The 13,904-nt window shown below is 49.0% G+C and overlaps 3 protein-coding genes across 3 annotated transcripts; 1 reads left to right on the top strand and 2 right to left on the bottom strand.

Annotated features, from left to right (window-relative positions):
• Positions 1-731: 731 nt before the first annotated feature.
• N7471_008926 (uncharacterized protein) lies at positions 732-3,289 on the bottom strand (the record flags this gene model as incomplete). The annotated part of the gene is made up of 6 exons (XM_057281645.1): positions 732-1,731; positions 1,790-1,959; positions 2,018-2,227; positions 2,285-2,703; positions 2,762-3,128; positions 3,194-3,289. 6 exons carry the CDS (start codon positions 3,287-3,289, stop codon positions 732-734), a joined length of 2,262 nt encoding a protein of 753 aa, XP_057132528.1.
• Positions 3,290-5,670: 2,381 nt separating this feature from the next.
• On the top strand, positions 5,671-11,879 carry N7471_008925 (protein kinase RIM15; the record flags this gene model as incomplete). Its single annotated transcript, XM_057281644.1, has 2 exons — positions 5,671-6,213; positions 6,276-11,879. The coding sequence occupies 2 exons, from the start codon at positions 5,671-5,673 to the stop codon at positions 11,877-11,879; spliced, it is 6,147 nt and encodes a 2,048-aa protein (XP_057132527.1).
• A 1,567-nt stretch (positions 11,880-13,446) lies between these two features.
• N7471_008924 (uncharacterized protein) lies at positions 13,447-13,863 on the bottom strand (the record flags this gene model as incomplete). Its single annotated transcript, XM_057281643.1, has 1 exon — positions 13,447-13,863. The coding sequence occupies one exon, from the start codon at positions 13,861-13,863 to the stop codon at positions 13,447-13,449; it is 417 nt and encodes a 138-aa protein (XP_057132526.1).
• Between the last annotated feature and the right edge of the window lie 41 nt (positions 13,864-13,904).

Here is a 13,904-nt window from a genome sequence, read left to right as displayed (position 1 = left end):
CTATTTGCGACGCGTCAGTCGAGGGCGACCGACATTCAGGGTGTCGGCAGATCCTGACGTGATGATCCCTACTGCGTACAAAGTAGATTCATAGCTTGCGTCAGACTAGATGAATTCACCATTCTTATCTTGCTCTAGCCTTTCGGTGCTTACCGGGAAACATGACTATTCGTTCAGCTGATATGGCAGATGTGCCAGTTCCACCACAGCGAGTTGGAGATAGACAGTGATCGACAAGTTGCAGTCGCAGCGTATAGGCACGCTTGTGATATTTTTCGTTCTCGGGCAATGGCCTCTGTGATCATCCGGCAGGATTATTCCCTTGGGTCAGGCTATCAGACCAATGATAAAATATTAAATATCATCAAAACCACGATGCCAACTTATCATGCAACTTGTACCTGCAAGATGAGTATCCAACACGACAACATGGCTGTTGTTGATAGTAGAGCAAGGGCGTGTCGGGTTACAGGCTTGCGAGTTGTTGACGCGAGCACATTCCCTCATTCTCAATAATCGGCGATTTGTGAGTTTCGCAGTTCCTAGATGATTATATTAGCTGATGAGCCTCGAGACATGCTAGCGAAAATGATTGCCGCCGGTATCTTTCCTCAAAGTGAGAATTCCTGTTTTTACCTACGTATGAAACACTGAGTGGCACGTAAGTAAGCCTTTTTCAATGACGACCTCGGGAAGGAAGCAGGAATTAGGAAATCATTGTCTCTCTAATATCACCATATATCTTCTAAATACATTTGGTTCAATGTATCGAACATATTGTAGTCGCTAGGTAGAGAATTGGCAGAGAATGCAAAGCCGAGGTTGTTGATAAACAGCTCGTTTGGGTCAGAGGCTGCTCCAGGTCCAATCAAGCTGTTGTTATCATGTGGGTGAGTGTTGCTCGGAGTAGGAACATCAAACCAATTGATGTTTGGAAGTGGTGGGGGCAAAGGGGTATTTTTAACATGCAGGTCTTTCGGGTCGGGGAGACTTTGGAGTGGCTCAGTCGGGGCCACGGGGCCTAGATAGAGATCCGCGTCTGTTGGTTGATACGGAGTTGTCCAAAGGCCATTGCATTCGAATGAAGGGGCGGGCGGCATATGATCAATATCACAGTTCAGTCGTTGGCAATACAATTTCTCCAAATTCCGTCCGATACGCTTTGCGATATCCCAGGACGTCGAGAGTTCTTGCAGAACCTGAAGGCAGAGTCCCACAGCTGCTTGTGGTGACGGGCCTCGCACGGTCGGGTTACCTGTATCAGGTTTCATGGCGGGATCAACACACCATTTTTCAATGATGATCGATGCCGCTGATAGCATGCAGTGTGTGGCTGTTATGGGGCTCAGTTTGAAGCTGCCAAATGTCTGTCTGTATTTCTGGGCCACGATGCACATTCCTCGGGCGGAGTTACTGCATATTATCATGACTTTCTGTTTACAGGCAGGCTCCGATTTTGTGTGGCTCCTGTTTTGTTGCGTCTGTGGGTCTGCGGGATCACCAACATCTTGAGTGGCAGAGTTGTTGCTCAAAAAGGGCACGCAAAGTAAAATGCACACAGTATGGTATACCATGTATAAAGTGTAGGTGTGAGGAAACCGGGAGGGACCAGATGGACGGTCAACTTTGAGCTCTGGGGAAAGATCGTAGTACCAGGTCTTGAGTTCAAGCACACAGGTGTCTAAAAATGCAGAACGTTGTTGGGGTTGGAGGAGTGGCTTTGGAGACCAGCTTGGGTGATATATGTCAGTGAGAGAGGTAGACGTGAGAAATGATACGATAGACTCACAATGTAAGGAGGACTTTCTCGAATATACGACACAGGTCGATCATTGCTATATGCAACTGTACCACGTCTCTTTGAGAGGCGGCCCTCAATTGTCCATTGCCATTTGCTGAAGGCAAATGGACATCCGGGGCACATAAAAGAAATGGTTTGTTGACGACACCCTGGGAGTCCTGTGCGACAAATCAAAGTGAGTTTGATGCAAAAAAAAGTTTTTGTGGTATAGCATACCAGTAACGTGCACACCCTGCCTGTGTAGCTTGCTGATAGTTTGTCGTGGCAATACAAAGCCCAATAGATCTGCCTTCGCAGCTCAATTTCGATGGATGAAAGAGCAACTGCTCCGGAAAGAACCGAAGGATCCATGTTGAAACCCATATCCAGGGCCAGGCGATTGGCCATACCTTGATGAAGCCACCCAGCAGCGTCAGATCCCATCGCCTGTCATAAGTTAATTTGATTGGCTCTTTGGGTAAAAGTCTGTGATATAAGACTTACAATATAGGCCATGCCCATAATTGCCAAAGACTGGATTGTTGTGATCTTGGGCCATCTGAGATCATTTTGAAGCAATTTTTCTGCCCTTTCGAGAAATATCTTGCCGGCTGTGTTGGAATCATTAGGGTCTGATCTCACGTCAGTGCGGTCGCAGTATCGTGACCCTAAAGCGAGGATGCAATTTAAAAGAAGAGGGCTAAAGTATCGCCCGCCGTGTCTCATGGAATCTCGAAACAGTTGCTCGTTCACCATCTGAAGCCATGGCTGTTCCCACTCAAAATACAGGTCGATCAAGTGAGATCGAAGCCCGTCTTCTGGTATCAAGCTTTCTTCCAACGAGTCTGTACTCCCATTCAGCAATGTTTCACCAGTCCCCTTGTGAGGGCCGTCGGACTGATATGCCTCTTCGTTGGGCGAATCTAGAGATTGTTAGCGAACCTCTAAGCTGAAGAAGGGGGGAAGGCTACTACAGCTTGCCTTTTGATGAAGATCGAAACAGCAATCGCCCACTTGTCGGTCCAAAATACCGCACTTCGCCATCTTGATCGAAATTTAATGACTCGTCAAGCGTCAGCGCACCGTCAAACGTAGTACACAAGTCATCAACATTCGAGCAAGCCGGAACCCACTCAGTGTTAGGCTCGCCATTTTTCGTCATCAATTGGATGGCAGCATCAGGATCAATGCCATGGGTGTGTATTACACGCTCCAAGAGTTCAATTCGATTGCGCAGCATGACTACATAGGACTTGGGCGCTGGCTGCCGCCCGTCCTCTGCTGTGGAGTACTCGCATTGAACACCACGATCAAGGCAGCGAGAGCAAGACGGTCGAGCGCCATCACACTGTTTTGATATTAGCACAGACTTTAGGTGATAAATTGTGGAACGCTACCTAGGTATCATCTTACCTTAGCTCGTCGTTGTCGACATGTTTCACAGGCTCGGGACGTATACTTTCTAACCGGTCGCTTGCGCCTAGCAGGTTCATCCGGTGCTGCGGGCATAGCGAATTATGCACAAAAGCAGGTGGAATTACTTTTGTCCAGTAGACTCCAGTGCTATATCCTTAATATTAGAACCCTTCAGCTATTTGGGACGGAATCCATGGATTTTCGAAGGCTGCCATTGAAACTTGACATTACAAAGCATCCCTTTCACACCTTACTGCCTCAGGCATTAAGGCAGCAATTTTTAATATTCAGGCTACAATATCTGATCATAACTGACTAACTAACTAGTTGACTACATAGTTAGTTATAGTTATGGATATTCCATACGTAGTTAACCGATATCCCTAGCTATGCATAGTGCCTGGGTATATATCTAAAAAGACACCCAAAGAGTCTGCTAAAAAGGACTTCCAAAAATACGTTGGTTTTCTTACACATGAGGTTCCTAATATCATCTTGGGCCATATCAGGTTATTCAAGTTTTACGTCGTCAAGGACAGAGGTAGCATGAGCGCCCGATTATTCTTGTCACTACTCTTCGACAAATTTTAGCTATAGCCAAATAGACTCAACGAGTGCGGTCTTATATTTGGTCTAACGGAAGTGAGTTGCTTTCTGAGAAAATACAAATTTCTGATGTGGATATATATTTTGGGAATAATAGCACTCACTTCTTAGAAAAACCTCACAATTCAGTGAGATCCCCTTTTTTTTGTCTATTTTGTATTGTTGTAGTGTACACCCCTGTACGTAATTACCTCTCGTCATAGACTAGGTAGAGTTTCATGCTAGACAGACATGACCCCATAGGAAGCAGATCAGTGGCTACATGGGAAGGGGAAAGTATAAAGTTTACTCGGGGAGTATCTACTGTTAGCTCCAAGGTGACAGTGAAATGGTGGTGGATAAGCCCATCCCATGAATGACACTAATTAATATCTGCAGTTCCTTGGATATTGAAGAGTACCAATGGAAGATCAATGGAAGATCATCCCCAAAACGATGAAGTCAACCGTCAGCTGACTACCCCGCAGATCCGGAAGATGAAGAAAAAAGGCGGAGCAACGAATGTGGCCCCCGAACATTCCGAGCCTATTCTAGGACGTTTTGGGATTTCATTTTTTAGGGGTATAGAATTGGATTGTAGAATCTCCAATGGTGAGATAACTATGTTATATTACTGGCTCCCTTAACCAGGTTGATATGGATTATTACGCCAGTAAGGGACTACATGTATAAGTCAACGATTTCAGTTTTTTTTTTCCAGACGTCTGTGGAACAAGTGTTCGTCTGGTGCAACAGATGGTGTAATATAGCGAGTGTTCTATACCTAGTCCAATATATCAATTCTCATAATATCACAATATCACTTGGAGAGGGAATGCAAGTTCTCATTATATGGGGAATTAGGAACTACATCCGGTGGCGTCCAATGAAATTGGAGGAATATTTTCTTTTTTCTTTTTCCGGCCTTTTCTATTTTGCTGTTTTTGGTAGAAATATGGCTGTCTGGCATGAAGGGATCTGGAAATAAACTCCCTAGGTACACAGGACATGGGTTGGATGCTTGTAGACAAAAGTACCAAATCCAGAATCGGTGCTTATCTACATGTGGTTAATACTAGTATTGATAGATTCATATGCATTTAACACCCTTTACTTCAAATGTCATGACGTTGAGTTGCAAACATGGGATGTATACAATTAAGGAGCGAATCTCTTCCCGCAGAAGTCATCAACATAGCACAAAATCTCGACCCTAGATACTATATATGCATAATAAATGTTCAAGATATCAAATAAAGAACAAGTGAACTTGAAAGAAAAAAAAAAAAAAGAGAGAGAGAGAGAGAGAGGTGGGAAGTACGTGGTGCAGGAAACGCACAGCTCAACCAATCACCGCCCTCGACTCCTTCGATTCCCCCCCCCCATCACGACTCTTCCTCTTAAAACATTCTCTCGACTTTATCCGCTTCTACCCATTTCTGTGACCCTAAGGTCTCAATTTTGATCAAGTTTCGTTCCCTTTATCGGGTCAGCCTCCTCTGGGGTTGACGTTGTTGATCCAGCGCGTCGCTGTCGCGCCATCCCCCGCAGAGACACGGCTTCCGTTATCCTCCGTCTAACGTTTCGTGTTTCAGCCTGTGTGTCGTCTCTACACCTCTCAATACACAAACTTAACGGTGGAGTGGTCGACTGCCATCACTCCGGAGCGATTGAATTGAGCTGTTCCCGAGTCTTACGACTTCGCTATGGACGGTTGATGCTACGGATGAATCAATAACCTCGATTAAGGGCACCCGCGCTGCCCAGCAGACGGTTCTGCTTGGCTGGAACAATATCTTTTGTTTTATTCAACTTACCTTGATCCATCACACCGTCGTCTTCCTACCCCCTGAACCTCGAAGCCTGCTCGGTCGCCCGAGCGAGTCAGTATGGCCAGCAATGATTCCCCCAAGCCACAATTCCTCGCGCCTCCTGCCGTGACAGCGCTGCGGCAGGAGGCTCGGAATATCGATCCGAAGATGGTTCGGACATTGAGCGATAATATGCGAGAGGAACGTGAGGATTTGAAGGAAGCGGCCGAACAGACATTGAACATCATTGTGGATATGGACCTGGAGGGTTGCATCAAATGGGTCAGCCCATCGTGGAAGCAGGTGGTCGGATCATCCCCTGAGTCAGTTGAGGGCCATATGATATCGGAAATCCTGTTGGGCAACAAGGATGTGTTCCGCGATGCAATCGAATCCATGAAGCAGGATGATTCGCGGAGTCGTTTCATTCGCTTCGCCCTCCAGATGGGGCCGGATTCTGTCCTGAAGTACGCTCCTGAACTACCCCCGGCGGCTACGGAGAACCTCGCCTTCGGCGAAAAGACAGAGGAGTCCCAGGAGGAAGAGCATAACCACAATGTGCTTAACATGGAGGGGCAGGGAATCATGGTCTATGACCGGACAGACGATGAAGCTGGCCATGTGCGTACCTCAACAATGTTTTGACGCCTACCGTTTATACCGCTGACACCTTCTGACTACAGACCATGTGGATGTTACGACCGCTGACCGAGCCAAGAGAAGTGACAATCGATCTGCCGCCTCTGCTGGTGGAGTCTTTGGGTGTTGGAGCAGAGGTGTTGGCAAATTATTTGACCGAATTGGCTGAGGCTGCAGCGACAGAACCCGATCCTTCCAAGCATCCCGCCCCGACCCCCGTTCTCTGTCGCATCTGTGAACGCCAGATTACGCCATGGTGGTTCGAGAAACACTCAGATTTGTGTCTGCAGGAACATCGGGCGGAGATGGATGTTCAAATGGCACAGGAAAACCTCAATGAGCATCGGCACGTCATTGTCAAGGTCTTGGATGCTTTAGAGGCCCGACAAGGCAGACCTTTCATCGGGAGCGATGGAAATCCAATGCCCCTCCCTCAAGCGGAGTACAAGGGATTAGCCATCGGCCCCTCGTCTGCCAGCTCTGCTCCGTCGTCCGGTCCTGTTTCAAGCAGTAATTCAGCGCCCGGCACGCCGTCCCGGTCGCGAGAACATTCTGCGTCTGGTGCTATTCCAAACCGACCCCGCTCATTCACAGTGCGGAGACCACTGGCTCGCATCGTGGAACTCGTTCTTGACCTGTGCGACACTTCACTGGAGATTAGTATGCCGATGATCAAGGAATCTTCCCGGACAGACGCAGAGGACTTCCGGACGTTGTCACCACAATCTGAATCGCGGATCTCTCAGGTTCTTCAGTGGCAATCCCCCAGCTCCAACACCTTGGAACAAGAACAGGGTCTGGCCGCTTTGTCTGCGGACACCGAACAAGTTGCCAAGGCAAAAGTTGATGCCGTTGTACGTCATCGCAAGATTGTCGAATACGCCGAGCGAATTCGCATCGAATACACAGTGCTAGTCGAGGAATGCATCGGGGCAGCGTTAAGCAAAGCGGAGCGCATAGCTGCTGGTCAGCTCAGTGATTCCTCGTGCTCATCCGATGAAGAAGTGGCGCCCGAGAGCACTGTCGACAGCAATGTTCCTCTGAGCGATAGCAACAGTATAGTCGAGGAAGAGTCCCTCTCACAAACCATGAGCCACGAATTGCAACAAAAGCCGTATCCAGCGGCACCCTCCCCAAGGCGACCGACATCTGCGCTGACTCTGTCAATGCGCAATTCACCAGATCGGTCATTGCTCTCACAAACGGAACGCAGACCATCCTCGGCAGCAGTATCCACGGGTTCTAACAGCCCGTTGGAATGCCCCACCCCGCGATCCCATAAAAGTGCTGCAGGACTTCTGGGTACATCACAACCTTCTCGACTGGGCCTTGCCCTAGGGGACATTGATGCTGGTGACAGTAGCGACAGCAGTTTGCCGTCTTCTGTCTTCCCGGGAGCTGTAAGAACAGACTCACCCTCATCCGAGAGGAGCTTCGATCGAAAGCGCCGGAGCCTGGTCCTGCCCGGACTTTCCAGTTCTCCTCGACGGCAGCCTTCTCCCGCTCGAGTTTCAGGGCCGCATTCCCCGTTGCGCATGCCGAAGCCCCGTATGTCTAGCGGAGGTGAAAGCCTGCCGTCCCCAATGGCATCTCCATCTGCATACGCAAGTGAACTGGCTCTCCATCACTGCCGCCACCATCGCCGGCAATCCTCGGCAACTTCTTCAGATGTTACGAAGCCACCGCCCTCCCCACGCCTACCTTCGATGAGCCAGCAGCAGCCTCGACCTGCTCCGTTGTCTATCCGCGATTTTGAAATCATCAAACCAATTAGCAAAGGTGCTTTCGGCAGTGTCTACTTGGTGAAAAAGAAGGCCACTGGCGAATATTATGCGATGAAAGTTCTGAAGAAGGCCGACATGATTGCCAAGAATCAGGTCACCAACGTCAAAGCCGAACGTGCTATCATGATGTGGCAAGGAGAGAGTGACTTCGTTGCCAAGCTATATTGGACATTTTCTAGTAAGGATTATCTTTACTTGGTAATGGAATATCTCAACGGAGGTGACTGTTCATCACTTGTCAAGGTTCTTGGGGGTCTCCCCGAGGATTGGGCTAAGAAATACATCGGTGAGGTGGTGCTTGGAGTGGAACACCTTCACAGCCGAGGCATTGTGCATCGCGATTTAAAGCCCGATAATCTCCTTATCGACCAAACGGGCCATTTGAAGCTCACGGACTTTGGACTTTCACGCATGGGGTTGGTCGGTCGGCAGAAACGGGTGCTGAAGAACCCTGATGAGTCTGCTCCTGATCTGCTAAAGCAAAATTCATTCCCCCGTGCGATATCGATTGCATCTTCTCGATCGGCCTCATTCGACTTCCAGGCAAGCTCATCACCCGGCTCCACTCCACTAATTACCCCGGAAGTGTCTGCCAATGCCATTCAGCCATCCTACTTCAGCCTCAACCAGAGTGGCTTGAGTCGGCAAAGCTCTCGTCGAGCTTCGGGATACCGCAGCGATAGCATGGGCAGTGATGGTCTCAATGGAATGTTCAGGACATTCTCGCTTAATGATACTTCCCACGAACCTCCTGCCTCATCGCCGAGTATGTTTTCAACTAGCATGGTTGAAGAAGAGGGCCAAAGCGAGGCTGGCGAGTCTCCTCGCCTTCAACCCCTGCAGCCAACATTCAGCAATCCAATGGCGCAGAATACACCTCCCCAGCAGAGTATGATGCCTCCAGTGATGGCTCTTTTTGATCCTGAAGATCACGACCGCCGTTTTGTCGGTACTCCTGACTACCTAGCCCCGGAAACTATCAACGGCGTTGGGCAAGATGAGATCAGTGACTGGTGGTCATTGGGATGCATCATGTTTGAGTTCATCTTTGGGTACCCACCATTCAATGCGGATACCCCGGATCAGGTCTTCGAAAACATTCTCCATCGCAGGATCAATTGGCCTGACGACCCAGAGGAGTTCACTTCAGCAGAGTCGTTGGATCTCATGAACAAGCTCATGACTCTCAACCCTCGTGACAGAATTGGAGCCAACGTGGAAGAGAAGTTTCCAAGTGGTGGCGCAGAGATTTGTAGTCATCCTTGGTTGTCTGATATTAACTGGGATACACTGCTAGAAGACAAAGCACAATTCGTTCCCAACATCGAGAACCCGGAGGACACAGAGTACTTTGATGCCCGTGGCGCTACTCTTCAATCCTTTGCCGAGGAGTTAGAAGATGAGAAATCGCCACAACCGTCAGCTTCCGCTGGCCCCGACCGGCCTCATGATGCACTGTTCAAGGTGCGCTCTCAAGTCAATTCATCGAAACGACCTCTGATGCCGCTGCACATTCCTCCTCACGTTCGTGATGCTCGGGATTCACGAAGTCGGAGACTAAGTGAACCGGCCTTGGCCGATGATTTTGGCAGCTTCAACTTTAAGAATCTTCCGATGCTGGAGAAGGCCAACAAAGATGTGATCCAGAAGATGCGCCAGGAGGCTCTACAGGCGCAGCACCGACAACCCAGTTCGTCATCGGCCGCTCAGACGTCGGTCACTTCATCCCAGCCGTCATTGGAAGGGAGCCCACTACCTATGTCACTCCAGCGAACTTTGTCACAGAACAAGGGCAATAATCGACCTTCTTCCCCATCAGGCCTAAGTCAAACAAACTCATCTCCTAGCAGGCCGTCACAGCCATCTTCTCCACTCCTAGTTCAGTTCAGCACTGGGACTAACCAGGAACGGCGCAAGACGTCGGGCTCCTCATCAGCCTCCCACCAATCGAGTGGGAACTTTCAGCCTTCCTCTGCCGACCAGGGGCGCATGCCAAATTTTCGACTGGGCTCAGTGGCATCCTCTCCCGTCAAATCCAACCGAATTCCAGCTCATTCCCCCGACAAGACGGGCAACAATCAACGCCATGGCAGCGTCCCAGCGAGCCGTACCCGATCGCACACTATTGGCTCTCAGGATGGAGATGTTTCCTCGTTCCCGAAAGAACCGTTTGTGCCCCATCATCATAAGCGCCGGAGTCAACTCTTTGATATCTCACCTTCATCCTCTGACAATGAGGATCCACGCACAAAAGCACTTTTGAAGGTCCAACGTCGGCGACAAAGCTCTCGACGGTTATCGCAAATCAACATCCTAGAAGGGCCCTTTTTCCGGCCATTGGATGTGCTCATTTGTGAAGATCATCCCGTCTCGCGGCTGGTCATGGAACGCCTGTTCGAAAAACTTCGCTGCCGAACCATTACCGTTACAAATGGCGCGGAAGCCGTCAGATACGCTCTCAGCGAGGTTCAGTTCGATATAATCATGACTGAATATCGACTTCCCCAAGTCAACGGGGTTGATTTTGCTCGGATGGTGCGGGAGACGCGCAGTGCGAACAGGCATACTCCGATAATTGCTGTTACAGGCTACTTGAAAGACCTTCCGGAGAATCACAACTTCGATGCCTTGATCCAGAAGCCTCCGACCCTACCCAAGCTCACCGAGGCGCTTTACCAGTGGTGCATGTGGAAACCTCCTCCAACGGATTACATTCCCTCCCAACCTGTTTCAGTTCCGGGCTCTGGTACTCGGTCAACCGCCGTGACAAACGAGGACAGCCCTAGTTCTGTATCCTCTGGATTTGTCCTCAATCCCCCCAGCTCTTACCGAGGATCCAGCCGCAATGATTCGCTCAGCAGCAGTGTATTCGGAGATATGGAGTCTTTTAAACCGGGGGAGATCCCAGTAATCATAAATCGAAATTCTGATGATTGGGATCAAGGCCACGGTGGACTGGGGATATCCGAAGAGCCAGCGGAACACCCTGGGAGCCCAAGTCCTAACGCTGTACCTGTGCCTCACCTTCTCCATGCCGCCACAGCACCCGCGGCCATGGATGCAACCGGTGGGCTCACACCCCGGAGGCAACGGTCAAGCGAAGCAATTCGTGCCAAAAAGGAATCCCTTGAGAACAAGCGGTATGAGGGGGCCGAATCGGGTGACGATGAAGATGAAGAGCTTGGCAATTCCCAAACACGTCGCAGCCCACCCTCTCGAAATCGCCGCCCCGGCTCTAAACTGGGGATTGAGATGATGCGGACCAACAGTCGGGGCAGTGTTGTCAGTGGCAGTGAAGAACTCTTGAAGAAGGAGAGGGAGGCTCTTCGGAACCAAGCCGCAGAGTCCGCCGATAACGAAGACAGCGATGGGTCTTTGGGTTCCCCGGCCAGTACGAGCCTAGAAGATCGTTTCGAGGCCCTCAGCATCCCCGAAGAATCGGAAGGCGAAGAATCACCCAGTCCTCGTACGTCCCCTCCAAGGTTTGGAGCATCTGCCTCTCAGTATCACCGGCCGTCTCTGGCGCATCAGGATACCTCGATCTACTCCGGACTTTCCCAGTGTACTACTACATCGAAGCCTAGCCCGGCAGTGTTGAGTCAGGGCCAGACCACACCCCCGTGGGACTTGCCCCAGAGCACTATCTGCCACCCCACTGCCCCGCCAATCACCCCTGAAGTCAAGATCTCCGGCAGCGCGCTGACCCGAGACGCTGATTCAGGTGTGGACGCCGACTTTAGTCCCACACCGGACGCTGATGCTACGCCACGACCTCTTCATCCTTCCCCCAACCTTGATCCGGAGCAGACACCTCGTCCAGCGGAGCGACATCGCTCGGACTTGAGCTTTGCATTCAAAAGATAGATGCCGTGTTCTCTTCTTTCCGGCAAAAGCTTTCTCTCAGAGATCTTGCGATATCTTTCTATTCTACATATTGTTGCATACCTACTCTTGTCTTCCTTGTAAACTTTCCTGTGTTATCTACTCCTTCCGGGGATACCTTGTTGTACCCCGTGGATCCATTGTCATATTCACTCTCTCACGTCTCTTATGTCTGAATGTTTTCTTTGTGACTCTCGGAGCAAGGTGTTCCGGTCTTTCTTTTTACTCGCCATGGTCTGCTTTTCTTTTTTTTTTTTTTTGGCGACAGTAGTCTCTGTTTCATCTTTTTGACCATGTGATTGAAATTGCAATATCAGCTTGACGCTGTTTTCTTTTTGTGTTTGATAGGATACCTCTTTTGATGAGGATTCCGATGTTTATCTTGTACCAGTACAGAGTAACTAAGGGTACAGATCTTCGGACCCGGCGATAGCCCCCCACACCGATCCCACTAGGGGTTTATGATCAATAAGCCCGGGAACCTAGAATTCGGCGATCTCTTCTAAGTCGAGGCCATCCATTTAGATAGGTTGTGGTACGGATTTACGCCTCGGTACGCCACGAAGATCATGGACAAAGCGGCTATTGGATATATATAAGATCGCCGATCTAACGTCTTAATAACGACACAATGTGATCAAGGTTATCGAGAAGGAGCTTGCTCCTAGAGATTCAATTGGACGATGCTATGATTGGACTTTTGATGCTTTGTTGTCTTTGGAGATTGAAGAACTCGTTCCTTCTGGTACTTCTGGAAGGGGATGATTGGTAGACCGGCGCGAGAAGTTGCTGCGGCTTGTCGGACGCAATGGACTGCCTTTGCTTGATATATACGTTATGTGTTATGTTTGATGACCTACATGGTGGGACAGGATTGGGAGCCTGTGAAGAGAAGATAATCTTATTTGTAAGAAATCGTCTCGCAAATCTACAACATAATATAATATATAGAAGAGCCATGGTTCACATTATTTTGACTACCCGGGCATCCAACTCTACCTACATGTAGTTAGGTAGTCGATCAAATCAGGCGCCATAGTAGCGACGCACGAAGTATAATTTTCGAGCCTACCTAGGTAGAATTACCGCAAGCCGGTGATCAAATACCTGGTTTCTGCCAATGGCCAATTCTTGTGCCTAATTTATGACCTCAACACTGAAGTTATTGGCACGAGCTCTCTTTTTGCCCATCAGATACAAACACGGATTATTGTGAACACACATAACCAGGGTACGAAGCTTCCCCGCTCCCGCGGGCGATCTGAATATAATACGGTCATGCATATTAACTTTGCCACCAACAATGAGATGATGGCGTCAGAATACTTGTAGGTCTTCCAAGATACCACTTTCTATTACTCCGCGTCTAGAATCCAGCTTTTCAAAATTTAATTACATATTCCAAAGTTTTTGATAGTTAATTTCGAACCGACATGCGATTCCAAGACTTCTATGGATATCCTAGGGGTACCTAAATCGAGCAATCATATAAAGATTTCGGAAGGTCTTATAAATGCGGTAAAAAATACTACATAAACAAAAGACCATATCAGTCAACAGGGAGCGTGAATCTGCATGTCTCAGGAAAAGCAATGTCCCGCAAAGTTTTAATCTTTTGTTTTAGTGATTGCACTTCCGCTTCGAGTTCCAAAATATTATTGTGGGCGCGATCGAGAATAGCCAATCGTTTCTTTCGTTTGGGCGTATTGTCCGGCGTCAGGTCCTTATTCTGACCAGGGCCACGGTGACGACTTAGGACCTTTTCTAACTCAAGGAATTTGAGATTGAGATTTTCACGGGACCGTTTTTCAATCAAATTGTGGGCTCGTTTTCGGCGCGCTTTCTCGCTGATTGCTTTACTTTCCGGGCTAGAATACGGACGTGGAAGATGCTGCGATTTCAAAAGATTCTTCTCGGTGTTGATATGACAGTCAGAAAGAAACTGTTGGTGAATTGGTTGTTTCATGTCTTCTGAGCTTGTCAATGGTACGTTCCCTTCATAACTAC

The sequence above is a fragment of the Penicillium samsonianum genome (assembly GCF_028829775.1).
Source record: "Penicillium samsonianum strain IBT 33392 chromosome Unknown utg000005l_segment0_segment0, whole genome shotgun sequence".
Classification (NCBI taxonomy): domain Eukaryota; kingdom Fungi; phylum Ascomycota; class Eurotiomycetes; order Eurotiales; family Aspergillaceae; genus Penicillium; species Penicillium samsonianum.
This window is presented reverse-complemented; position numbering and strand designations above follow the sequence as displayed.